This window comes from Amphibalanus amphitrite, unplaced genomic scaffold (genome assembly GCF_019059575.1).
Source record: "Amphibalanus amphitrite isolate SeventyFive unplaced genomic scaffold, NRLGWU_Aamphi_draft 001086F_arrow, whole genome shotgun sequence".
In the NCBI taxonomy this organism is placed as follows: Eukaryota; Metazoa; Arthropoda; class Thecostraca; order Balanomorpha; family Balanidae; genus Amphibalanus; species Amphibalanus amphitrite.
In genome coordinates, this window is record NW_024882580.1 from 29,277 (window position 1) to 55,027 (window position 25,751).

At 52.7% G+C, this 25,751-nt stretch overlaps 5 protein-coding genes across 5 annotated transcripts; 2 read left to right on the forward strand and 3 right to left on the reverse strand.

The window, feature by feature from the left end:
- Positions 1-238: 238 nt before the first annotated feature.
- Positions 239-2,937, reverse strand: LOC122369949 (pleckstrin homology domain-containing family M member 1-like). The gene has a single exon (XM_043345110.1). It carries the CDS (start codon positions 2,935-2,937, stop codon positions 928-930), a length of 2,010 nt encoding a protein of 669 aa, XP_043201045.1. The 3' UTR covers positions 239-927.
- Position 2,938: 1 nt separating this feature from the next.
- LOC122369953 (yrdC domain-containing protein, mitochondrial-like) lies at positions 2,939-3,697 on the reverse strand. The gene has a single exon (XM_043345118.1). The coding sequence runs from the start codon at positions 3,695-3,697 to the stop codon at positions 2,939-2,941; it is 759 nt and encodes a 252-aa protein (XP_043201053.1).
- Positions 3,698-3,711: 14 nt separating this feature from the next.
- Positions 3,712-4,038, reverse strand: LOC122369954 (DNA-directed RNA polymerase III subunit RPC10-like). The gene has a single exon (XM_043345119.1). The coding sequence runs from the start codon at positions 4,036-4,038 to the stop codon at positions 3,712-3,714; it is 327 nt and encodes a 108-aa protein (XP_043201054.1).
- A 6,052-nt stretch (positions 4,039-10,090) lies between these two features.
- LOC122369947 (ubiquitin carboxyl-terminal hydrolase 37-like) lies at positions 10,091-11,827 on the forward strand. Its single transcript, XM_043345107.1, has 2 exons — positions 10,091-11,207; positions 11,376-11,827. The coding sequence occupies exons 1-2, from the start codon at positions 10,091-10,093 to the stop codon at positions 11,825-11,827; spliced, it is 1,569 nt and encodes a 522-aa protein (XP_043201042.1).
- Positions 11,828-18,913: 7,086 nt separating this feature from the next.
- LOC122369948 lies at positions 18,914-25,118 on the forward strand. The gene is made up of 3 exons (XM_043345109.1): positions 18,914-19,492; positions 21,261-22,320; positions 23,126-25,118. The coding sequence occupies exons 1-3, from the start codon at positions 18,987-18,989 to the stop codon at positions 24,488-24,490; spliced, it is 2,931 nt and encodes a 976-aa protein (XP_043201044.1). The 5' UTR covers positions 18,914-18,986; the 3' UTR covers positions 24,491-25,118.
- The last annotated feature ends 633 nt before the right edge of the window (positions 25,119-25,751 follow it).

A 25,751-nucleotide genomic window follows, 5' to 3' on the forward strand; every position in this document is an offset into this window, starting at 1 on the left:
ATGTATTGGTATGGAACTTGGTCAGATGCCCACTCCAGCTTGGTTAGAGATTCTTTGCGGCGGTGGCCTTGCTATCACAGTGGCCGTATCCCTACACATGGTCTACGCTCTACACTTCGCAGTTTCAGCGTCGACCACTAACCGACAGTAAACATGTACAGTTTATCAGAAGAGTCAGACAGAAGTGGAGTGAAGAACCGATCGTGTTACGCGTGGAGTCATCTGCGACCAGATGTGATTTATAATGGACAATCTTTATTTTCAAGACCAGAGACGGTACACAATCACCGATTTCGTTTTGAGGTCAATAAATAAGTTTACCTGGGTTGATCGAATCGAGACTAACACAAACAGCATATATGTATAACGTTTCCACCCAACAGCTGGGTACTTAAATGTTTGACAAAGCTGCGTCATGCGAATGAAACGACCAAGGCCCTATATACTTGAACTGCAAACTGACTGCAGTGGTAGGACAATAGAGAGAATGAAACATACACCATTTTATTGGGTGGAGAGTCAATGGTAAGGAACTGTGCGACACGTACCCCATATCTCACAAGCGTGAATCATGTTTGTGTCAAGTGTCAGCGCATCTTTGTCACACACTCAATCTTCTTACCGCTACACTGCGTCCGTCGCAATCTATGCGTAAGTGACCGTAAACGGGCGCATTGCTCCCAAGTGTCAGCGCCTCCAAAAATAGATCACGGCGCACGCGACTGGCCAGGTAGGCACATTAGCGGTCATTCCTTCAGCCTCTGTAGTTCACACACCACACTACACGTCTATCAGACCTGAGTCAGTCTTCAACGGCAGTCCACGCCCGGCAGAGACCACGGCTAAATGACCCGCACATCACACTAAGCGTCGGCCGCGGACCCGCACAGCACCATCACACATAGTGAGCCGAGCGCGGCACATCAGCTACTGTTCGGACTGCGCGCCGGCGGCGGGCGTGCTCTGTCCGCCGTCCAGCTGCGGCTCATCGAGCAGCTGGCGCAGCTCGGCCCGGCGCCGGTAGCGCTCGCAGCGCGGGCACGGAGTCGGCCGGCGCCAGCAGCGGCTGTGGTACAGGCCGCAGCACTGCCGGCACTGGCGCGTCGTCTCCAGCTCGAACGGGTAGATGATGTTCTCGTCCCGGCAGAACTCGCACACAAAGCCGCGCTGGCTGCACAGGCCGCAGTTCATCACGTGCTCCACAGCGAACTCGACCACCGTCTGCAGGGTGCTCGCCAGAGAGCCGTTCCGCGTGTCACGCAGGTCCACCGGCGCGTACAGGTGCACGTGTTCACAGAGGTGGCGGCGCCCTTGCAGACGGCGCTCCAGCTCGGCGGCCGCGCCGCTCCGACACGTGTGCAGGAACGCGTTCAGAAACACGAGTCGAACACGCAGCAGGCGCACGCGGTCCATCTCGGCGCTAACGTTGTAGATGCTGATGTTGTGCTCGGCCACGTTGATAGTAGGCTCCGAGTCAACCTGCTCGAGGAACTCTCGGTTGCAGCGCGCCACCGGGTATCGGTCAAAGTCCCAGTTGTGTATGATGCGGGCGGGGAGCTGGGCGTGGTCGCGGCCCGTGTGGCAGTCGCCGCAGTACAGAGCGCCGTCCAGGGTACAGAGGCGCGGCTCTCCGTACAGCATGCCCACGAACCGGTGGCAGCTACCGCACGTGTACTGCTGTTTGTCCAGAGCTCCCTCAGCAGGAATATCCGTCAGCCAGTAGTAGCGACTGTCCACTGTTTCCGGCACCGGCTGTTCGTCCGCGGCCGGCTTCTCCTCACTCTGTCCGGCCGAGTCTGGCGCCGCGGTCTCCGCCGGCGGTTTTTCCGACTCGCCGCTCCCCTCCAGATCGTTGGCGGCGCCGGCCGACGAGGCAGCCGACGCGCCCGAGCTGTCTACACTGCGTCCGTACATGAACTGCACGTCCGGTGTCTGCATCAGGGAGCGGGCGCGCGGGCTGCTCTCGCGGTACGACTCCAGCACACTGATGTACGACTCGCTCGGAGGCGGCGGCCGGCCGGTGATCGCCGCCACCTCGCCGGCCAGACTGCTGGCCTCGGAGTTGGTGCCCGCGCCGCCACCTCCGCTGGTAGTTTCATTGATCATCGCCGACGGCCTCTCTACACACGACGAGCGCATGATAACGTCGAACGCCATGTCCGGGTCGAGCGCATTCATGATGAGTGTGGGCGCTCGCGGCTCGGGCAGCGGCAGCGCCAGCTCGGCCGGCGGCTGCGGCCGCGGTTTCTGTTCGGGTATAGCAGCCGCCACGTCCTGCGCCTGTGCCACGGCGCCCCGTCCCAGCCGCCGCGGCTGGAACCAGATGCCCGCCATCTCCAGCGACATTTCGTCCCACGTATTGAGCAGGCTCGAGTTGGTGGCCAACGCGAACCGGAGCGTCTCCAGGCCCTGCAGGTAGCGCATCACGATCTCCATCTGCTCCTGGTCCCGCATCAACGACAGTCGGTCGTAGTGATAGCCGAGCAGGCGAGTATCGGCGATGATCATAGCCATGTAGCTGGTGAGTAGTCCGTCGTTGAGCGCGCCGCGCAGCCACGAGCGCGCCTTGCCGATGTCGGTGCGGATCTGGGAGAGGGCGCCGATCTGTTCGATGACATCACTGTGGCTGACGACGAGCAGCGGCGGCCAGAAGTTGGGCTCCGGCGGGCGCGTGTCACTGATGGCGCTGGTCACCCGCTCGAGGAACGAGTCGCGCAGGCCGTGGATGAAGAGCGCCTCGAGCGCGCGGCACAGCTCGTTGGTGAGCTCGCCGCTCGGAATGGGCTCATCGCTGTCGTGAAACTCGTGCTGCACGGCCTTGGTGCACTCGCTGAGGGTAGCTACCAGCCGCAGACGCAGCTCTCGGTGGTACTCGATCACATCAGCGGTGGCCGGCAGTCGGTGCCGAAACAGACGCATCGCCCGCTTCACCGACATGTTAGAGCCGCTCCTTCCAGCCGTAGCGGTCCTCTAACACGCGGCGCGTGGCCCACTCGGCACTGCCGGCGCGCACGATGTGAAACGTGCCAGCCTGTGACAGGTCCACTACAGTGCTCCCTAGCCTGGCCAGCGGACTGTCCCCCAGCGTACCACCGTCCACGACACAGGCGAGCTGGCTGTGCAGCTCCGAGAACTCGTCCGCGCGCAGCGGGCTGGGACGGCCGCTCAGATTAGCACTGGTCAGAGCCAGAGGTCCGCCGCAGCGCGACACTAGGTCCAGGAGGAAAGGGTGGTCAGGCACACGCACACCCACCAGTTCCGTGTGCGGGTTCAGCTCACCGTTAAGCGCCGGCGTGCGCCGAAACACGAGCGTCACCGGTCCGGGCAGCAGGTCGTGCAGCAGCGCCTCCGGGGCGGTGACGTGCGCCCAGCGGCCGATCTCCTCCGGGCGAGACACGCAGATGGCGATTGGTTTCAGCTCGCAGCGCCGTTTGATGGTGTAGAGACGGGCCACGGCGCCGGCGTCCTGTGCCAGCGCGGCCAGGCCGTACACAGTGTCGGTGGGCAGCGCCGCCACGCCACCGCGCCGCAGGTGTGCCGCGACTGACGCCGCCAGCTGCTCGCGGTCGCCCTCAGCCAGCGAGAGCAGCTCGGGCATCGACTCAGGGAGAGGACACACGTCGCCGGCGCGGCGCACACTCGCTCGTGTCACCAGGCGGCTGAGCGGTGCGGGTAGGCGCGTCACCAGCGAGTACATCCACCGCGCACACACTAATCCTTCCAGCGATGGCCGCACGACGGGTTGCAGCACTTGTAGAATGTGGTCATAGGCTCGTCGGCCGAGCGGGTCTGAATCTGCATAAAGTAGGCGCGTCCGTGTCGGCACTCTGGGCAGGTCTCGGCGGTCGAGTCGACGTTCTCCCAGGCGGCGGCCCCTCCGAGCACGTCGTCGACCTCCTTCAGCTTGGGGTACGTGCGGCTGCCCAGCTTACGGCGCACGTTGTGCACGTACGGACAGGTGGCGCAGGCGAATCGGTAGCAGTCGCGGCCCTCCTCGATGATGAGAATGTTGGCGCAGGTGGGGCAGAACATCAACATGTCGCACCGTCCAGCATACGCCCGTCGCCGTCAGAATTCACTGCCGGGAGAGACAGACACGCACGGTCAGATGGTACAGTCGCACAGCATGATCAATGGACTGACGGACGGTACGGACGGATGGATGGGCATTGGACGGGCGGACCGACGGACAGATGAAAGGAGTAGGTAGGTAGTCAAAAGGGACAACAGGTTGTCAGTAAAATAAGACAACAATGGGTACCTACTGTTGATGCATCTACATCGCATTTTAGCGATTGAGAGTGAATCACGAGAGCAGACTTTGACATTCATTGCTAAGGTGATTTCTCGAATAACTACCGATCTTAGCACATCAAGGCTTCTACGGCCTTTTTCTCAAATACGGAAATTGAAAAGACACCAGCACTGAAAATGACTCCGATGACTCACGAGGAACAATTGTTCAAAGTGCGTACACAAGACCACTTCGTGACACATGTGGTCAGACATATTTGAACTTTGCTTGTGAAAATCGGTGTTAGCGTCGCCAACGAACAAAACAAACGACTGAAAACAAAATAACCGCGGTCTGACTCATAGAACACACACACGCACTGATAAGCAGATAGGCAAACGAGGTGTTTACACAAACTGCTCCGCCAGTACATTTGCGAGAATGTCTAAAGAGTCTGAGAAAAGTTAAGAACAAAGGACCTCAGCCATCTTCTGTGGATACATCATATGTCATCAAACTGCGTCACAGGCGTGACTAATGACGATGGACATGCACATTCAAATGATACATCGATAAACATATCAATCGGCAGCTTGAAAGCCAAAGTAATTCCCATTAAACCCAGCTGGGCACATAACTTAGCACCTGATCAACTACTCTTTCGCTCCTGCCTTTCTCAGAAGAAAAGTGACAAACAAATGTCACATTCACAAAGACGGTAGCTGATATTCGATAGTTACTTTCGCTGACTCTTTGTAGTCAATCTTGCTGAATGGGAAGTTTACGTAAAACGATCCGTCACCCTGAGTTCGAGCCCTGTCAGCTGTCACGGGATATACACGGGGCCGACCAGCCCCCCCCCCCCTCCTGGCCAGCACAGCACGGCACAACAGGAGCGGGAGCAGGAGCGGAGGCGACATGACCATCGCACATGACCCCCCACCGACTGATGGACATGTTTAAGGTAACCGGAGATGAAGATGACATGGCGCCCTACTCCGCGTGTGACGTGTGTGCGTTTGGGGGGGGGGGAGGCTGCTGATGCCGAGGCTGAGGGTATGCTGAAAACATCCGTCTAGTACGGCCTGGTTTCTGCTGGCGATGAGGAACTGATAGCTTCTATTTTCGTATAGGGAAAGTTTGTGGCCCTTAGGAAACACTAGGCGTAGATCACTTTCAAATGCTTTGTGAGGGGGACAAAAGAGTAGCCGGCAAGAGACCACACGACACCATGTGTTGGCTAATATATATGAACGGTATGGATCAACCTATCACCAGACTAAACCATGCATCACAGAGCCGCACATCGACAATTAATAGCACACATTTTGTAGCCCGAAACGCACACAACAGCCCACATCAAAGAACAAAAACCGTAACGACAATCTACACAGAACCCCGTAGCGAGCAGAGTGCACAAACAAAGAGCCTCACAACCACCACAAGAACGCATTTTATCTAGCACCCAGCACAGACCGCTGCTAACGACACAAATCATAGAACGACCCACCGCCTAACAGCACACATAATGGCACCCACTATAGACCACTGCTAACGGTAAACGTTATAAACACCGCACCATCCACAGCAAAAACTTTATGCAGAGGACCGTACCGCCCACAGCACATGTTATGCGTCATCGACCACGGCGTAAATAGGTACACTAAAGAATCCACCGAAGAACGCCAATCATCGTGCGGCGCTTACACCACCTGTCGTCGGCGGAGCTGACTCACCACCTGTGGCACCGCACTCACCGCAGGAGACACTAGACAGGGGCGCCCCGCCCCACCCAACCAAACGTGTGTTGATACAACGGCATGGGGAAGGAGCACACGCGGAGTCAGATCTGGTCGATTAGAAACGCACAATGAACACAACACCGTGTGCCGCTGATGGCATGGTGCGCAATTAGAACAGCTGATAAATCCATACTTGAGTTCGAGACCCACAGGCCACATGAATACAATGACGAAACAGAGGATCATCAGCATGATAGCCAGATCAATACCAATGAATATTTATCAGCCCGCACAGGTGTGCGTTTAGGAGGAGGGGTGAGAGACTGTACCTTGAGGAGCCATGTTGCCCGTCGCCCGGCGACTGCCGCACTGCCCGGCCGGCGGCCGATCCAATGACAAACACCGTACGCCCGGAGAGCTGCCCCCCCCCCCATCCCCACCGGGGAGGGGACAAGGGTCGGCTGGACACTCAGCCGCCAGCCGGCACACTTGGCGGCGATACGAGGGGGAGAACGAAACGAAAAACAGCCGGCGGCTCATTGGGCAATTTCCTGGATACCAGCGCCCACGAGAGCGGGGCCGTTCAAAACGTTACGTAAGTGTCGAGCATGTTACTGTTCAGTCGTCTTTGTGAGAAAACGCAAGCATCAAGCGAAAAGCCATAAACTAAACGAAGTTCTTGCGTAGTACTTTGCAGACTAACTGAATCCTCTGCACGCTGAACTCAGCTGTAGCGGCAGACTCGCCGGATCGAGTGCACGCCGTCCGTGCCCTGCGAACCTCGACTCTCCACTGGACGGGACGTTAGCGCTAGAAATGCTAGAAATGGCCTCGTTTAATTCCCAGTGACAACAAAAACGGGTGCAGCAAAGGCCGTCGATCTAAAATGCCTGTGAGCAGCGACAGGGCAGGGGCGCGTGCAAAACATCAACATACCCCGCTGCAGGGGTTATTGCCGCGTTATACGACGACAAAAGGTCACGAGCCAGCGGCTGCCGCGGCTGCTCTCAGACTAGATGCATCTTTTTAAGCCGCTCAACACGAACGAAAGTCCCACAAAGCCCATCGCAAAGTGATTGTCATTTGTCAATCGAACCAAAATCGCTGCCCTGATCACGACCACTGAGCCGTTTCATTATCGACAAGAACTGCGGAGTGACCCAGATCTCAGATGGTAAGAACCGACAGCACTGAACGACTGTCACGACTCACAACAAACACTGAATTTATCCGGTGGATTGGTTAGCCGAGTCATGTAGAGACCAACAACGACCACGGTAAAATCTGAACGGCGATACTGATCAGAACCATGGAGCCGCTCGGAACTCGAGCTGAACGCTGGACGACGAGCCCATCCTACACCCACACAGCACAATTTGGTGCGAAAACAGCGTGACTTCCGGGCACCACCCGTTCGGACCGGACTGGATGCCCACTTCTTAGGGTGTCGTAGGAATGTCCCTCTTTATCCCGGCTAAAGAATGAGTTCAAAGATCGGGTCCGCAGGGGCGCGAGGCCATCGCACAACTGACCGATAGGAGCCTCGCCATTTCCACTCACTTCTGACAACAAACCGAACAACACGGATTATCGACACGCAGGCCGCGGTCATGTAGCACGAGCCCTATCAGCCGAAACGCGTATGAATGATGTCACACATCGCCGCCAGGGATCGCCGAAACCGAAAGCGTCGGGTCATAGAAAAAAGACAGGAAAATCGCCCTCTGTTACAATGCATGGGCATTGTAACAGAGCATCGCTAACACAGCATCGCTAACAGCATCTGAAGCAGACGTCCTGAAGGCCATCAACTCATTTCCACCGAGCTCGAGCGCTGGACTAGACGGAGTCCGACCCGCTCACCTGCGATCTCTGATCTCCAGAACAACTGCCGAAGCCGGAGCACGCCTTCTCACAGCTTTGACGGCTCTCGTCAATCTGGCGTTATGTGGCCGCCTTCCTGAGTTTGTCTTGCCAGCATTCTTCGGCGCTTCTCTGATCGCTCTGCGTAAGAAGGACGGCGGCCTTAGACCCATTGCCGTCGGAAGCGTGTACCGCCGCATCACTGCAAAAGTAGCTGCGCACTCAGTCTCCGGACGAATCGGGGCCGAACTGAGGCCCGTGCAACTGGGCGTGGCCACAAGAAATGGATGTGAGGCGGCAGTCCATGCTGTTCGAACATACATCCAGCAGTCGGAACCCAGCGAAGACAGGATACTCGTGAAGCTGGATGTCTCAAATGCCTTTAACTCAGTGCGCAGAGACAGCATGCTGGAGGCAGTGAGAGCAAGAGCACCTGACATCTATTCTCTCGTATGGCAAGGGTACAGCCAATCTGCTCCCCTGTTCATCGGAGAGAGCCAAGTGCTGTCTAAAACCGGCATCCAGCAAGGAGACCCTCTCAGCTCTTTGCTGTTCTCGCTGGCCATAGACACCGCCACCAAAGCAGCAGATGCAGACATCAACGTCTGGTACTTGGACGACGGCACTCTGGCTGGTCCGCTGCCAAAAGTGCTCGCCAGCATTGAGCGCGTCAAAGAGAACTTTGAGAAGGCTGGCCTGCACTTCAACGGTGCGAAATGCGAATGCACCTTCCTGGGAAAGCAAGGGGCCCAGCAAAAACAGAACATCTTGGAGGATTTGCACGGCATCCTCCCTGACGCTCATGAAGTCTGCCTGGATGACCTGGAACTGCTCGGCGCACCAATGAATGACTCTCAAACACGACACAGACTCCTACTCGGCAAGCAGGAGATTGAGAAACTAGTACGGCGTCTCAGAAGCATGGAAGAGCCCCACCAATCCTTCTTCTTGCTTAAGAACTATGTCTCTATGCCTCGCCTACTCTACCTTTTGAGAAGTTCCCCAGCCCACAGACACATTGACTTGCTTTCTGGGATCGACGAGGTCGTGAGGAAGGGTCTAGAGGCGATCACCAACGTTCAGATGCGCGACGAAGCCTGGCGACAGGCCACACTGCCTGTCAGTCTTGGCGGGCTTGGTGTGAGGATGACCTCCGATCTAGCCCTCCCCGCTCACCTGGCATCGCATGTCGCATCTGCGGCCATGGTGGCAGCCATCAATGAAACTACCTCAGCTGACTTCAACGAGACCACACGGCGTCTGGTCAGTGAGTGGCAAAACCGCACCGGTCTAACACCGCCAGACGACGAAAAGCGGCACCTTCAACGCGAATGGGACCGCTCAGAGGCCAAGTCTATCAGCACGCACCTGCTAGACAGCAGCACCGATAAGGTGTGCCAAGCCAGACTCCGAGCCGCCGCACAGCCACACTCAGGCGCCTGGCTCAACGCCTACCCGTCACCAAGTGTAGGCACCCTGATTGAGCCTGACACCTTGCGGACAGCAATCGCTCTGCGGATTGCTCTGCGCTCCCCATCGCTGCCGCTGCGGGGCCGACATTGATGAGCGTGGTCTGCACGGTCTCAGCTGCCAGTTAAGCGCCGGTCGACTACCCCGCCACGCAGAGCTCAATAACATTATCAAACGTGGCCTCGCTGCCGCCGGCCTTCCAGCAGTCCTAGAACCTGCCGGCTTGGATCGCGGCGACGGACGCCGTCCCGATGGCATCACAACCTTCACTTACTCAGAGGGGAAATGCCTCATTTGGGATGCAACGTGCGTCGACACTTTCAGTGCCTCCTCAGTATCCGCATGCGCATCGCGCGCGAGTGCCGCAGCCACTGCTGCCGAAGGACGCAAACGTCGACGCTACGCTGACTTAAGTCGGCGGTACCTGTTCCAAACAGTCGCCGTCGAGACATCTGGTGCTTTTGGCACTGATAGTCTTCACTTCTTAAGAGAACTCGGTCAGCGGATCGTTCAGACAACCGGCGATCGGCGAGACATGGAACACTTAATGCAGCGCATATCGGTGGCAGTGGCACGTGGCAACGCGGCTGCTGTGCGACTGGCAGCAGCTGACGACACGTCAACGCTTCGACGAGTCCATGCGCAGCCTTCCTGCACTGCTGAGTCGTCACCATGCAGCCAAGAACCAGATAGCGATGAAAACGCTGGAAGGCAGGCATCTGACATCGACTCAAGTCATTCCCTCTCAAAGTCGAGCCAAGGTGGATCTACATTGGGGACCATGCACCCGTCCGAGGCCAAGGGTTCGCGACTGTCGCGCTCGAAGGAGCGGGCGCCCAGCTGCCCGGACCGCGCTGACAGGGAGAACACGAAGCTGTTGCAGGTGGCTGGCGTCGGCCCGCGCCGGTTCTACGGTGACTCGGCCGAAGCCGGCGGCTCGCTGTCCGCCGCCAGTCCACAGATGCGGCTGCCGCCGTCGCTGCGCAAGTCCGGCGAGGGCGACAAGAACCCGCAGCTGCACTGTGGCAAGGCGCAGGCGGCCAGCCGCGGCCTGCAGCTAGTCCCGGCCATCCGGCCGCTCGACTCCGACAATGATGGCAAGGACCCTCTGTATATCGGCCTACCCAACTACGGGAACTCCTGCTACCAGAACGCCACCCTGCAGTCGCTGCTGGGCCTGCGACCGTTCCTCAGTGAGATGATTTCCCTGATCTCGGGCCTGGACGAGAGCGGCCAGTGCCGCACGCTGCGTGCCGTCGCCAAACTGATGGTGCTGCGCCAGAAGGCTTTCAGCAAATCAGTCTCCAGCCATCTCAACGATCTGCGCGACGTGTTCGCCGACATCGACCCGGCGTTCATAGGTACCGAGATGCAGGACGCCAATGAGTTCTTGCTGCGCCTGCTAGACACTATGAAGGAAGAGATCGACGCGCGGCGACCGACCGACAACCCGGTGCGAGACAACTTTCAGTACCAGATCGTCGAGAGCTACATGTGCACCAAGTGTCATGAAACGGCGCTGAAGCGGCAAGAAAACATATGCTGGTTTGTCAGAGTGCCGCGCCGCCAGGGCACGGAGACGCCCACGCTGCAGGACGCACTGCGAATGTGCATGCGGCCTGACCGGCGCGAGCGGCTCTGTCAGCACTGCCAGCATGATGAGTGCCGCGTCACCACCAAAATCAGCCAGCTGCCCAGGACGCTGATACTACAGCTCAACCGGTACGTCTTCCTTGGGGAGGAATCGAAGAAAATCCGCGCCAATGTCGGCATTCCCAAGTTCCTTTCACTGAACGAATATGTCGCGGATGACGTCACCCGGCCTCCCGAGTGGAAGTGCAGGAAGCCTTCCCTGTGCACCCTCTCCGACTTCGAGGAGTCTGAGGCGCCCAGGTCGGGTCCGTCGCCGCCGCCCGCCGCCTGTGGACCGTCATCAGTGCCGACCGCCAGCGCCGGCCCGCCGGAGTCCGCCGCCGCCGGATCGCCGGTGTCGGCCGGAACCGCAGCGCCGGCGCGTCCCTCTTCACCGGCGACCGGTGCCGAGCCGCTGCCGCCGCCGCCGCCAGCGCAGGATGAGCTGGTGGTGCTGGACGCTGACTCCGAGTCCAAACCGGCGCGGACCCGCGAGGACGAAGATGGCGAGCTCCAGGAAGCCATCGTGAGGTCGCTGGGGAAGGGAGCGCCGGCCGACACCTCGGAGCAGGCACAGCTCTCGGATTTCTGCGTGGAAGACGGCCAGTCTCTCTGCTCAGTGGACCTGGCCGGCGACTTTACCTACCGGCTGGTGGGCGTCGTCAGCCACTACGGCAGCGCCACGCACTCCGGACACTACGTATCGGACGTCTACAGCGTCGGCAGGGACCGTTGGTACCACTATAACGATAGCCGAGTCAGCTGTGTCGACGAGGCCGACATTATGGGCGAGGGACACCAGAGAAACGGCTACATATTCTTCTACCTCCACAAAGACCTATATAACCAAGTGGTCAGCGCAGAGGAAGCCGGCGGGGCGCTGTAACCGCCGCGCCAGGGAGCACAGGCTCTGAGCGGCACCGGCGGTTCGTATGGGTACATGTGGTTAATGTGTTTATGCATGTGAGCTTGTACTTTCTGTTAAATAGCACAATAAAGAATGCATGGGCATGACAGGAGACTTCAGACCCCAGACACTTCATCAAACAGGAACAACGAATTGAAATGAATGACAATTGATTCCACAAACACCTGGCAGCAGTCCAGGTCCAATTGATATCTCATGATTATAGTTCGTTTTTTTTCAAAAGGACGCTGGCTCAAAGTTCATTATCGAAGCTCTCACGTGAGTTTTGGCAACTTCAGCGTCTGGATAAGAATTTCCTGCCGAAAAAATGATCGATTTCAAATTGTCCTCGGTAAAAACATGGAGATTGTGACTTCAAAAATGAGCATACTATGATGACGTCACTGGTGGCAGCTGGCACCCAATGTCCATACGAAAGCATTCATTGCCAACGAATTTTGGGAAAACTTCGTTTTTTGCTCTTACCGAGGCCCGAATCGAGTAAGCGGTTCTTTCCATGATAGTTATGCATTGCATTGCAATGCAAGTTCCACAGCATGACGTCACCACTGTTCTCATGTCTAGTTCCAAAACGCAGGCATGGAATTTATCGGGAATAATTCACATGTTAAAACAAGGCGACTTTCGAGTTTCTCAGGTTCAGTTTTTGCTCGTTTTGCTCGCAAAAACACGTGCTTGTTCGAAAAACATACTTGGAGCCAGCGTCCTTTTGAAAAAAAAACGAACTATAGTGACATTGAGTGAGACTATGATTAGATACGAGTAGTCTGGGATATATTTCTGGATCAAAAATCAAAATATTGTAAATACAAATTCATGCAGTATGCACATTGCATGAAAGTATAATGAAATAAATGAGAGAAATGAAAGAATTGAAAGAAATGGGAGAAATGAAAGAATTGAAAGAAATGAGAGAAATGAAAGCCTGTAGGTACAGGGTGGGGCAGAAAGATTTACCTGTTTGTTTTCAGCCCATAACTCAAAAAGTTTTGGACGGATTTTAGTGAAATTTTGCATGCGGCTTCCCAACTGACTCGTGTATAATTTTTATGATTGTGTTTTATTTCGTCATGGTTGTTGATGAGCTATGGCGGAGATTGCAAAAAGAACCCAAATTGCGGCGCCGATGCAGGCTGGCCACAGCGTCCGAAGCGTTCCCAAACAGCTCGGTGTTGCCATAAAAACTGCTAACAGTGTAATTAAATGCCTTAAAGGGACAGGTACGGTGTCGAGGAAGCCCATCCCAGGCAGAACAAGACATGTCCGCGCCAAAGAGCTGGTTGATATCGTGCACAAGATGGTGTCTCGAACTCCTTGGCGAAACATGCGCAAACTGGCAAAGGACCTCGATTTTTCGCCTAAAACGATCAGGAGAATCATAAACGATGATTTGGGCCTTGAGTCATACACGATGCAACGTCGACGCCTAATTTCGGCGGCATCCAAGGAGAAGCGGCTTCACATGGCCCAAAAGATATTGGAGGAAATCAGAAGCGCCGGTAGCAAGGTCTTCCTCTGATCTGATAAAAAGATTTCCACGGTTGAGCCCCAGATGAGCTCTCAAGGCGTCAGAATCTTGGCAGATGGTACATCCAGCATTGATCCTGCTATCCAGGCAAGTTTTGGTCGCTACAACCTTGCTGGTGTCATGGTTTGAGCTGCCGTCGCATCCGACGGCTCAAAAAGACCCTTGATCTTCATCGAGGCGGGTGTGAAAGTCAGTTCACACGTTAATGTCCATCTGCTGGAGTAACATGCTCTGCCTTGGATCACTCAGTCGTTCCGAGACGGATACGTCGTCGTCCAGGACGTTGCGTCGTCTCAGACGGCCAACTTCACTCAACAGTGGTGCAAGACCCACATGCCTGGATTCTGGGACAAGGACATGCGGACACCATCAAGTCCAGACCTGAACCCGATGGACTTCACCACCTGGGCCATCCTGGAGAGGGAGAAGTGTGCAACACCACACAGCAGAATCGCCGCTCTGAAGCTGGCACTCGAGACGGCATGGTCGAATTTCGACGAAGACACCGTGCGGCGCTCGCGCCTCTCCGCAGGGAGAGGTTTCGGGGCAGGGGTGAAGACCAAAGGTGGTCAGATTGGTTCATAGTGCCGTTGCTGAGATGTGTACATGCTACTGAATACGTGTACCAAAAATCATTTGAATATCTTCGTTCTGGACCGAAATATTTTCAAAAATCAAGAGGTAAATCTTTCTGCCCCACCCTGTAGGTATCTACTGTTAGCGCCAGACCCCTTGAGACCCTAATTTTTCGCGATTACTTTTAAATGCGTGAAGGAATTTCAACCAAGCTCAGGACATGGCCGTTTCAAGACAGGCCGAAACTTTTACAATTTAGATATTTTATCGCCATTTCAATATTTCAGGCACTTGTCATTGACTCGTAATGTTAAATTTCGAGCAAGATTTTCATCCGGTGTGTAGAGGCTATCACCAGTCAGTCTGTGATACGTTATGACGTCACAGCTAAGCCCCGCCTCTGTGGTCTTGGCCTGCGGCGGTTTCGGGCCGGCGCGCGGTCACTCTCGCTGTGGCGGGGAGCGGGGACGGGCGACGGTCGAGCGGTGCCGAAAGCCGGCGGAGTTGTGCGTAGCGTCTTGGCTGACAGTGCCCAGAGAGCGACATGATGACTAAGGAGTCATAAATGCTCAATGCGCATTGCTTCTACAATGCTGATATGTTCGCTGATATATATTTTTTTATAAGCTGCAAATGACGGGCAGATGGCATATAACTGACATAAGGTTAGGAAATATTCACCTGTATTTAAAGCCTATGGCGTTGCAGATAATGCGATAATGGGATGTCGGATGTCACCAAGTAGCTGCCGATTTGTACATCGCTATGTAACCATCGAACAACGCAATAATAAGTTAATTGCCTGAGCTTCACATCATACGGCTCGCTCGTATTTCAAACAGATACCCTACATCGAAAATCGTATTTGTTAGGAATCGTTAACGTTTGTTCGAAGCACGACTGAGTAGTAGGTTGAGGAGTGATGGTCCTCTTGGTCCTATATACAAGAGTCAACAAGAGCCTAACATTTACTTGACCGTCTGCTGCAATTGACTCATAGCACGTGAAGCGTCAGCGAAATTCATAGTCCTTCACAGATGGCAGAAGTGTCGTTTGTACAGAGGTCGCTGATGGGCACGGGTCAATGCCGCAGTCGTGGGCGGAGCCTAATGTCATATGACGTAGAAAGCCTCTATCCAGGATGGAAAAACAGTTAACATTACGAGTCAATGACAAGTGCCTGAAATATTGAAATGGCGATTTTTTTTTCGAACTACTCCGCCACCCATGATCAGGTGACCAGGAGTGCCCCCGCCCTCAAACCCAGCGACTAGCAGAACCTTACGTTAACACCAGATAAAATAAACTGATAAGTCGCGGCACTCCCTGCTAAGAAAGGAAATAAAACTAAAAAAAGCAAATGAGAGAAGGGGTAGCGGGTTTAGGCGGAGACAAGAACAGAATGCGAAAGTAGCCACTGCTGAAACCAGACAGATGACTGTTCTCTACTACGATACCGAAAGCAACTTTCACTCAGAAGGGCATGCATTCATCTAGAGTAGAAAAAACAATCGCTCATTCACACGTCATGCAAACATACGTGGGGATTCGCTCTGGCATAGATAACATGAACTACCTGGATTGGACACTCGTTTTTGGCGCCAAAAATAAGAGGCCACTTTGGCCTCTTATTTTTAAAGGCGGCCTGTAACACTTTTGAGAGGCTGATATCTCAGCAACCACTGGGCCGATTAGCCTGCGGTCTTTTTTGTTCGGTAGCCCCATCCCTTCTGCCCCATAATTGACTTCTCATGATGCGTCTAGGTGACTGCCGTAGCACGTGCCACGTGAAAAGTCAGGGATGTTCACTGTTCAGGGTATTTTGCATAAGTAGCGCTTTTGCGAGGCTTATATCTCAGCAACCACTTGACCGATGTACATGCGGTAATTTTTGTAGGGTAGCTTCATTCATTTTACCAAGTATTGGACTGTTCCCGATGCATGTGGGTGACCCCTTATGCACGTGCCACGTGCAATACGAAGAAGTGTCAGTTTTGTAACAATTGCAATATCTCGGTAACTACTCGGTCGATTGCGTTGAAACTTGGCATACAAATACGCATCCACCGGGCAATGTATATCCATGTGCCAGAGATGGGGTGCTGCTGCACGTGCGCACGTGCAGGGCAGGGGTCGTTTCCAGATCTCGAGAACGGCTGGACCGATGGCGCTCAAATTTGGTACACGGTTAGGGACCAGTTAGAAGGGTGCCGTGCACAAGTCAGTTGGGACCCATATTGCACGTGCGCACGTGCAGGGTGCCGCTTCCAGATCTCGAGAACGGCTGGACCGATGCCGCTCAAATTTGGTACACGGTTAGGGACCAGTTAGAAGGGTGCCGTGCACAAGGCAGTTGGGACCCATATTGCACGTGCGCACGTGCAGGGTGCCGCTTCCAGATCTCGAGAACGGCTGGACCGATGGCGCTCAAATTTGGTACACGGTTAGCGACCAGTTAGAATGGTGCCGTGCACAAGTCAGCTGGGACCCATATTGCACGTGCGCACGTGCAGGGTGCCACTTCCAGATCTCGAGAACGGCTGGACCGATGACGCTCAAATTTGGTACACGGTTAGGGACCAGTTAGAAGGGTGCCGTGCACAAGGCAGTTGGGACCCATATATTGCACGTGCGCACGTGCAGGGTGCCGCTTCCAGATCTCGAGAACGGCTGGACCGATGGCGCTCAAATTTGGTACACGGTTAGGGACCAGTTAGTAGGGTGCCGTGCACAAGTCAGTTGGGACCCATATTGCACGTGCGCACGTGCAAGGTGTCGCTTTCACATCTCAAGAACGGCTGGACCGATGGCGCTCAAATTTGGTACACGGTTAGGGACCAGTTAGTAGGGTGCCGTGCACAAGTCAGTTGGGACCCATATTGCACGTGCGCACGTGCAAGGTGTCGCTTTCACATCTCAAGAACGACTGGACCGATTGCATTCATATTTGGCACATCGCTATAGACCGGTTAGTAGGGTGCCGTGCACCGAGAAAGTTGTGGCTCTGCGCGTGCTCACGCGCGCACGTGCACACCCCTCCGTCATATCTCGGGAACGGACTGACCGATTGCAATGAAATTTGGTGTGTGGCTGGATGCTGACCGTGTATGAGTTTTTCTAGTCGACGAAGGTGAGGTAATGCACGTGCGCACGTGCACATCCCATAGTTCCAGCTAAAAATGGGACACGCCGCCTTCAATAAAAAGCTGGTGTGCGATTGAAGGATAACAAAGTGTCGTGACTGTGTGCCTCAGAAGGGTGTGAATATGCACGTGCCACGTGCACACCTCATAATAACGGCTTAATAACGAGCAGGCCCGATATTGATCGAAGTTGGCTTACGATTAGGGAATAACAAAGTGCATTGATGGTGTGCATCACAATGGGTGGGAATATGCACGTGTGCACGTTCACACCCCATTTTAAAGTTAACAAAACTTTTGGATCAAACTTGGCGTGCCATCAGGGAATAGCAAGGTGTACTGATTGTACGCATCAGAATGGCTGTGAGCATGCACGTATGGAGGTGCACAGCCCATTTTTTACAGCTGAAAAACTGGCAGGCTGATGATGATCAGATTCTTATTGTATCGTGAACATAAGGTCATTTTTAACACCATAATATTCATAATAATGCTCAAACTAGCCATAGCTCATCTTCACCGAAGTGATCAGATTCGGGCTATAATCGATAACTCAGCTCGCTCAGGCTAGAGATTACGGTCAGGTCAGGTACATGCCTACTTTACAGTTGCGCATATTCACATCCCACCTTATGCTTAAGAGTGAAGCGGGCTGGTAATAATATAGGTACTTTAGTACATGCGTTGTGGGAGAGGCATAAATGTGCACACTCATAAGATTTGTATCCTATACGCACAACCACCTACGCATGGGTGCCTCAGACTAATATTCGTTCTCATTAAAAAAAAAACACATTTGCTTACACAATTGTTAACCCGCTGGTGGCCTGAACTTGGAACTTGGCTGGGGGGGGGGGGGGCGTTTTCACGCTCCCCCGTCTAACTCGATTCCTGGGCCACGTAGCGACACGCGGTAAGGGGTATTCGAAAGAGCGTTAAAAATAATGACGGAAACTCTTCAGTCATTTTTTAGGTCCGGTCAAAAGTCAGGTCACCAGAGTCATCAAAAGTCAAATTAAGTCCATTTCAATAATTAATTTTGGAAACTTTCAACGGCTAACTCGAAAACCAATAAACCTACAATGCCGCGGAAAAGCGTATTCGACAGACCTTTTCAAGGCCTTTCTAAATATTGTTCTCAGATTTGACATCAGATCAACGGTTAGCCTCCAGGGGGCAAAAACTGTCAAAATAGCCGTTTTCACGAAAAAAATGTTTTTCGGGAATAGCTCAAGGCCCACATTTCTTTTGATGTGGCCCTCAAGACAGCCAGTTTATTTTGGCAGCATCGTATTCCTCTCGTCGAGACGCGTCGAATCAACTATTTATTGACCTTGAAAGGTTATTTTGAAAATTTGACCCCAGGTCAAGGTCATGACCTGACCGGAAAGGGTCATGTTCCATATCAGTCGATCCGTATCGTCGAGCTGAACACTTATGACGTGTTTTTACCGCTCTAGCACGCCTCTATTAAAAGTTATAGCCAAAAAACTGCTGGCGACCGTTTATGACCTGAGATGACCTCAGCGGCACACAGAGGGGTTACATGCCAACCAGCAAAAACGCACGCAGAAAACGCATAATGTAGCCAGGCCTTTACACAAAACATGCGTTTCTATTTTGTAAATTTATTTGCAATTTTGCTATTTGCTGTCAAATTAGGCAAGAAACGAAAGAATGTTTAAACTGAAGTGCACGCGACATTCAACAGCTGTTAAAGCATTTTTGAGAGTCGTTTTGAAAGTCACGAAAGGCAAGAGGCTGCTTTTTATTATTTCATGACAGTGCGATGAATGATATTGTTTCTTTATATGCCATTAGTTACATTCTATAATGTAAGCAGATAAGTCCGTCGGCGAGCAGTGTAAATATGACAGTTAAATGCGCTGCGCTTAACTGTCGGTCGGGTTATAAGAACAAGAAGAGAGATGCCGTGCTGTATAAAGAAGGTGAGACGAGCGAGAGAACGACATTTAAAAAATGTGTATTCAGATTTCCCAGAAACAAAACCGTTCGCGATCTCTGGCTGAAGGCACTGGGCAGGACAGATTTTGATGCTACCCAAACAGGCGTATGTGAAAAACATTTTAAGGCCAGTGATCTTCGACGGGCCGAAAAGGATGACAACGGAAAGATAAAACGTACTCGTCTGCAACCCAACGCGGTGCCTTCTATCTTCGACGGTCATGTAGACTCGGACACCGGACCACCGGACCCTGCGAGACCGACAAAGCTCGCATCCTCGTCTGCTCGCCAGTCACGCGATAATAAGCGTCTGGAAGACCTCTTGACTGCATTCCAGGAACACGACAGCCTAACTGATTTGTCAGACTTGCAGCACAAACTACAAAGCGAGAGACTGCCATCTGGATTCAGGTATGCTATACTGTTTTTGTATCCAAACATTAACCCGTGCCCGGGTGGGTATCGCAGCCAAATTCGCCATGGTGGAGGGGGGGGGGCGTATTTGGCCACACCAGGTTATCTCCGAGAGTAAGAAAGCTAGAATGACGCGAGAAAAGATATAGATAGAGCGCTTTACAGATCTTTCAAAGTCACCCCGGTCATGTTTTTTCATGTTGTCAGTGATGAGGTGACTGGATGTCACCAAATTTAATTAAAATGATATCGAATTTTTTTCACCGATTTTGATACTTTTTCCTTAACCTTTGCCCCAGTAAGGGGGGCTATATGTTACCAGCCTGTCGCGTTTTTTTTTTGCGTGTGAATAAAAAACCGCGGCGCGTAGCGCCGCACCGCTTGGAGTAACTTGCTGTACATTAATTTTGGAAAATGTGTGAAATTTTTGACCCCAGGTCATGTCAGGTCAGGTCACCAGGTCAAGTTAACTGACCAAGCCTAAAAACTTTGCGATCATGTCCAGCCTGCAGTGTTTGTCAGAGGTATTAAACTTGGTGGATGGCCTGATGTTATGGGCACCTAGAATTTGCATATCTCGTATTTTTTATATCCGTGCGTGACCTAAGGTCAGGCCAGTGGCGTGGCCTTTCCATTATAAGTCAATGGAGAAAAATGAAAATGCCTCTAGATCCGTTTGTACGCATAGGAACAGTCCAAATACTTCAGAATCATAATGATTTGGACCACCCGTGACGACCAATTTGTCTTTTTTGCTGATAGCCTCTTGAAAGGTCATCCGAGGTCATTTGAGGCTACAACCATATTTTTGCCAATAACCCTCGATTGGAAAGAGATAGAACACTTCATTGATGGCTTCATTGTGTTTGTCTTGTCGAGACGCATCTAATGATATGCAACATGACCTATTTAGTATTTAGGTCACCATGTGACCTTGACCTGAGGTCAAAGTTTGACCTTGACCTTTCCAAGTAAAAAACATATTTTTTGAAGCGACTAAAGGATAGAAGAAACACGATAGTGCCATTGCCAATTCTTCATCTTTGCTGGTTCAGAAGTTATTCGTGAAACAACGTTTTATCCAAAAACAGCTATTTTCACAATGGTTGAACTATGGAGGCTTAACCGTTGACCTGACGTCAATTTTGATGATGAAATTATCAAAAGAAGAGTTCAAAAGATATCGATCGCTTTTCCATGCGTTTTCTAGCTATCATAGTTCCTGAGATGACGGCATGTTTTCTAAAAAATATGACATTTGGCAAATTGATGACCTGTGATGACATCTGGTGACCCCAATATTGCTCTAAGATGAAAAATGACTAAATACTTTCAAACGTACGCATTGAGAGCTATCGACTGTTTTTACCGCGTCTTTCTAGCCCTCTTAGTTTTTGAGTTAGAGGTGGGTGTGGTAACATATGCCCCCCCCCCCCTCCCACTATGGCGAAGTTGACTGAGACCACCACTGGGGCGCGGGTTAAATCGGCGTAAAACTCGGGAACCAACAGCGCTATAGCGCCGCGGAAAAGCGCATTCGATAGCTCTTTCAAAGCTTTTTGAATACTGCTCTTATATTTTTTCCGCTAAGAGTTGGCTGAGAACCACATTACAGCGTGGGTTTTAGCTAATATTTGATGGCCCGAAATTGTGCAAAATTTGTATGGCTTTACATCCAATCCACCACCCATGTAAAAGCATGCCTACCCACTTTAAGATAAAAGATGAGCAGGGCATTAAGATTTTACCTCATTTTTGCTTTCAGACCTGTGCTCATGGATCTTGACAGCAAGCCACTGCTCAGCATCCGTGCTGAAGAAGTCGACGCCGAAACCGGATTGCCAACGATAGTCCATAACGTGTCGGTTTACGAAGACATGTCTTTCAAGATCCACCACCAAGGTGTTTTGCTGTCCACGGATACTATGCTGGACATTGTACCGTCTACGAAGTTGTCAACAACAAGTCAAGTGCTAAATGTGCTTGCCCGTCTGAGAACGCTGACTGCTGACGCTGCTTCACGTCTTCAGGCGGCAGCACGAATGCTCGAGGAGGTGTGCAGTGATCCCAGCAGTGATGAAGCTCTTCGGCCACTGGTGTCATTCACAGCGGAGCAGCTGCGACTGGTCACCAAGAAGGCAAACGGTAGAAGGTACTCGTCTGACCTTCTCTGCAACGCAGTTGTCTGGGACAGACTGAGTCCCAGACTGTACAGCCAGCTTCAGACGTCTGCAATGTTTTGCCTGCCTAGCTCAAAGACTGTCCGTCGACTAACTTCGGCTCTTCAGATGGGCATTGGTCTTGACGACGCGACTATGACCTACTTGGGCATGCGTATAGAGGCGCTCGAACCACGAGATCGGCTGGTGAACCTTTCAATGGACGAAGTGTACACAGCTCAATCCGTTGAAATGGCAGGAGGCAGAGTGTACGGAATGGGTGATACGGCTGAAGATGTCACCAAAACACTCTTCTGCACCCACATCAGCTCCGTGGCCGGGAGCTACAAAGACATGGTCAGCATGACACCAGTGTCACACGTCTCAAAGAACCAGGTCAAAGACACTTTTGACAAGGTTCTTAAGGGTCTCACGGACGTGGGTTTTAAGGTGGTGTCAGTAACAACCGACAACCATCGAGTGAATCAGGCCTTTCACAAGTCCCTCGGCACAGGTGGCGACCATCCAGAGTTCATCATCAACCCATTCACAGCAACAGAAGAACGCATTTTCACGATGTATGATACCGTGCATCTATTCAAGAACATCTACTACGGACTTATGAAGCAGAGGTCGCTGAGCTGTCCTCCTTTCACCGACTCTAAGGCAAGTTGAACTGCAGCTAGCTGCAAAATTTACCCCAGGTGTAGGTCACGGGAAAGGTCATGTTGCATATAAGCCGATTTGCATGGTTGAGCTGAACACATTTAACCCGCGCCCCGCTGGGGTCCTGGATTTCCACGCCCTGCTGGGGGGGGGGGGGGGGGTGAACACCTCCCCTCTAACTCATACTCCGAGCCACGTAGCGACACGCGGTAAGGGGTATTCGAAAGAACGTCGAAAACCATGACGAAAATACTTGGTCATTTTTTAGATCAGGTCAAAGGTCAGGTCACTAGAGGCCATCAAATGTCAACTTTTGCTATTTCAACATTTTTCGAAACTGCCAACGGACAACTCGGGAACCAATAGAGCTACAGCGCCGTGGAAAAGCGCGTTCGATAGCTCTTATACAGTTCTTTCTGAATAATGTTCTCAGATTTGACCTCAGGTCAACGGCTTAGCCTCCAGAGCGCAGAAACTCCAAAAATAGCCGCTTTTTAGGAAAACATGTTTTTCTTCAATACCTAACTCTTGACTCAAGAGCCACGACATTAATTTTGCCAGCATCGTGTTTCTCTCGTCGAGACGCGTCGAATGAACTATAATTTGACCTTCAAAGGTCAATTTGAAAATTTGACCTTTGGTCAAGGTCATGACCAAGGGCAAGGTGTGACCGAAACGCTCCACTCAACTTTGGGTCAGGTAAATGAACAAAGAGTCTGGGAATCGGGACCTGTTTGTTATCATTACTCAGGCTGCTCTTTTTTTTCTAGACAGCTGGCTGACTATATTTTTTACTCCTTTGCAGGCACAACATCCACTGGCAGTGGATTTCAATCATCTGGAGCTAGTGTTCAACATGGAGCGCGGAAACCCAGCCAAATTGGCACATAAACTCACCGACAAGGTCCTGCACCCATCGTGCCTTGAAAAGGTGAATGTCAAGCTGGCTGCTGCGGCAACTCACGAGTCGACATCCGCTGCACTCCGCCACTTTGCAGAGCATCAGCCGAAGTTCGCAAGCTTCAAGGACACCGCCGAGTTCTTGGAGCTCGTGCGTCGATGGTTTAACATCTGTAACGTAAAGTCGCCGCACATGGCAAGCAGGCTGAATGACGACAACCGTGTGCCGTTACGCAAGAACTGCGAGAAGAGCGCAAACTCACTCCAGTTTCTGGTAGACTTCGGTACGTTCATGCGCGACTGGGTGCAAAGTGATTGCCCTGTGACAGCCAAACTGTCGAAGGACACGGGCATGGCAGTGTACTACACCTGCAGAGGTCTGCACGGTCTCGCCAACCATCTCCTGGAGCGCTACCCAGACGTCGTCCAGTACGTGCTCCTCGGCAAAGTCCAGTCGGACGCCATCGAAGGACATTTTGGCCATTTGAGAAAACTGGCTGGGAGCAACTACTGGGCCAGTGTACGTCAGTTCATGGAGGGCGAAACGGTCATCCGCGTCAGCAGTCTTATCTGGTGGTCTGGAGTAAAGGTCTCCGAACTACCGACCAGAATGGCACTTTCACAGAAGACCAGAGCCCAAGGTGACTCAGCAGCCGTACTCAAGCTGAGAGAAGCTGTCGAAGAATCAGAAGACGCTGAACAAGACCAGCCGTCTGATTCAGAAAAGGCAGCACTGGGGCATATCGCCGGATACCTGGCTCGGTCAGCAACAAAAAACGGGCAGTGCAAGGAGTGCTCCGACGTTCTGGTCTCAAGAGAGCATGGTAGCATACCCATTCAAGTGAACGATGAGGACCAGGAGGACAGCATCGTCCAGTCTTTCACGAAGATATTGGATCGAGGGCGACTCATCGTGCCGTCCTCGCTCGCCATAGAAACCACGATGCTTATCCTTAGAATCTGGAAAGAACTCGTGCGAAAAGAGGCCTCAAAAAGACTTCTTTTTGAATGCTTTAGTCCTAGAGAGGCATTTGTCGACGTGGTAAAAGCAGTCACGACACGAAGCTCCATCGTCAGAGATACAAGCTGCCCCAAGGGGCATGGATTCGCCCAAAGCTTGGAACGTATGTCAAGGGCCTTGTTTAACCTGTTTGCAGGCAACATGGTGAGGGACATCAACAGCGCGATCCATGCCAAACGTGGAAACTGTGCAGCGAAGAAAGCAACAGACGATAAGAGGCGTAAGCTATCCGGCATCAAGAAGAGCTAGAGCCTAGAGGTACTAGCACACACACGAAGAGGCGTGTGCGATCTCGCACATGTTGTCGAGAACTCAACTGAACTGTGGTAGTGCTTTCGTGCCTCGCCCTTTACCTTTCCGGGCTAACCTCTGGAGATAGCCTACGGACTCCCATGGACTGTGGAAACTGTCATACGGCGCCGTCCCAGTCTGGCCGACCGGGCGTACCGTAGTCCCACATGCGTGAGCGTGAGGAGTGTGGTGATCCACAATTGTGTTAAGTGCTCTTATGCCGTTGTTTTTTTTTATACATAGGCTTAGTTTGTACAAGACGCTCGGTTGGATGGGCATGGATGGGCATTCTTACTTCTACCTCGGCTGGATGGGCATTCTTACTTTTCCTCGGGCTTGGGGTGGTCATCTAAAAAACTCTTGCCTGTTTTGGTCAAGCAGGCCAAAACGACTTTTATTTATGTGTTGTGCTCCGTGCTCATACTGCGATGAAATGTGCTTTTCAGTGACATGTATGTGGAAACCAGTTATATTTGGTGATTTTCGAAGAAATATAAATAAGGTGTGCATGTGCGCACGTGCATTACTTTACCTTCGTCGACTGAGAAAAATTCATACACGGTCAGCATCCAGCCACACAACAAAAGCAACAAACAGCCACACACCAAATTTCATTGCAATCGGTCAGTCCGTTCCCGAGATATGACGGAGGGGTGTGCACGTGCGCGCGTGAGCACGCGCAGAGCCACAACTTTCTCGGTGCACGGCACCCTAATAACCGGTCTATAGCGATGTGCCAAATATGAGTGCAATTGGTCCAGTCGTTCTTGAGATGTGAAAGCGGCACCCTGCACGTGCGCACGTGCAATATGGGTCCCAACTGACTTGTGCACGGCACCCTTCTAACTGGTCCCTAACCGTGTACCAAATTTGAGCGCCATCGGTCCAGCCGTTCTCGAGATCTGGAAGCGGCACCCTGCACGTGCGCACGTGCAATATGGGTCCCAACTGCCTTGTGCACGGCACCCTTCTAACTGGTCCCTAACCGTGTACCAAATTTGAGCGGCATCGGTCCAGCCGTTCTCGAGATCTGGAAGCGGCACCCTGCACGTGCGCACGTGCAATATGGGTCCCAACTGACTTGTGCACGGCACCCTTCTAACTGGTCCCTAACCGTGTACCAAATTTGAGCGCCATCGGTCCAGCCGTTCTCGGGATCTGGAAACGACCCCTGCCCTGCACGTGCGCACGTGCAGCAGCACCCCATCTCTGGCACATG

Coding starts and splice junctions, on each gene's coding strand:
- LOC122369949 (XM_043345110.1), bottom strand. CDS start 2,937: ATGTCGGTGAAGCGGGCGATGCGTCTGTTTCGGCACCGACTGCCGGCC.
- LOC122369953 (XM_043345118.1), bottom strand. CDS start 3,697: ATGTACTCGCTGGTGACGCGCCTACCCGCACCGCTCAGCCGCCTGGTG.
- LOC122369954 (XM_043345119.1), bottom strand. CDS start 4,038: ATGTTGATGTTCTGCCCCACCTGCGCCAACATTCTCATCATCGAGGAG.
- LOC122369947 (XM_043345107.1), top strand. CDS start 10,091: ATGCACCCGTCCGAGGCCAAGGGTTCGCGACTGTCGCGCTCGAAGGAG. Junction 11,208..11,375: donor GTCTGAGGCGCCCAGGTCGG/GTCCGTCGCCGC, acceptor CGCCGCCGCCAG/CGCAGGATGAGCTGGTGGTG.
- LOC122369948 (XM_043345109.1), top strand. CDS start 18,987: ATGACAGTTAAATGCGCTGCGCTTAACTGTCGGTCGGGTTATAAGAAC. Junction 19,493..21,260: donor AGACTGCCATCTGGATTCAG/GTATGCTATACT, acceptor TTTTGCTTTCAG/ACCTGTGCTCATGGATCTTG. Junction 22,321..23,125: donor CTCCTTTCACCGACTCTAAG/GCAAGTTGAACT, acceptor ACTCCTTTGCAG/GCACAACATCCACTGGCAGT.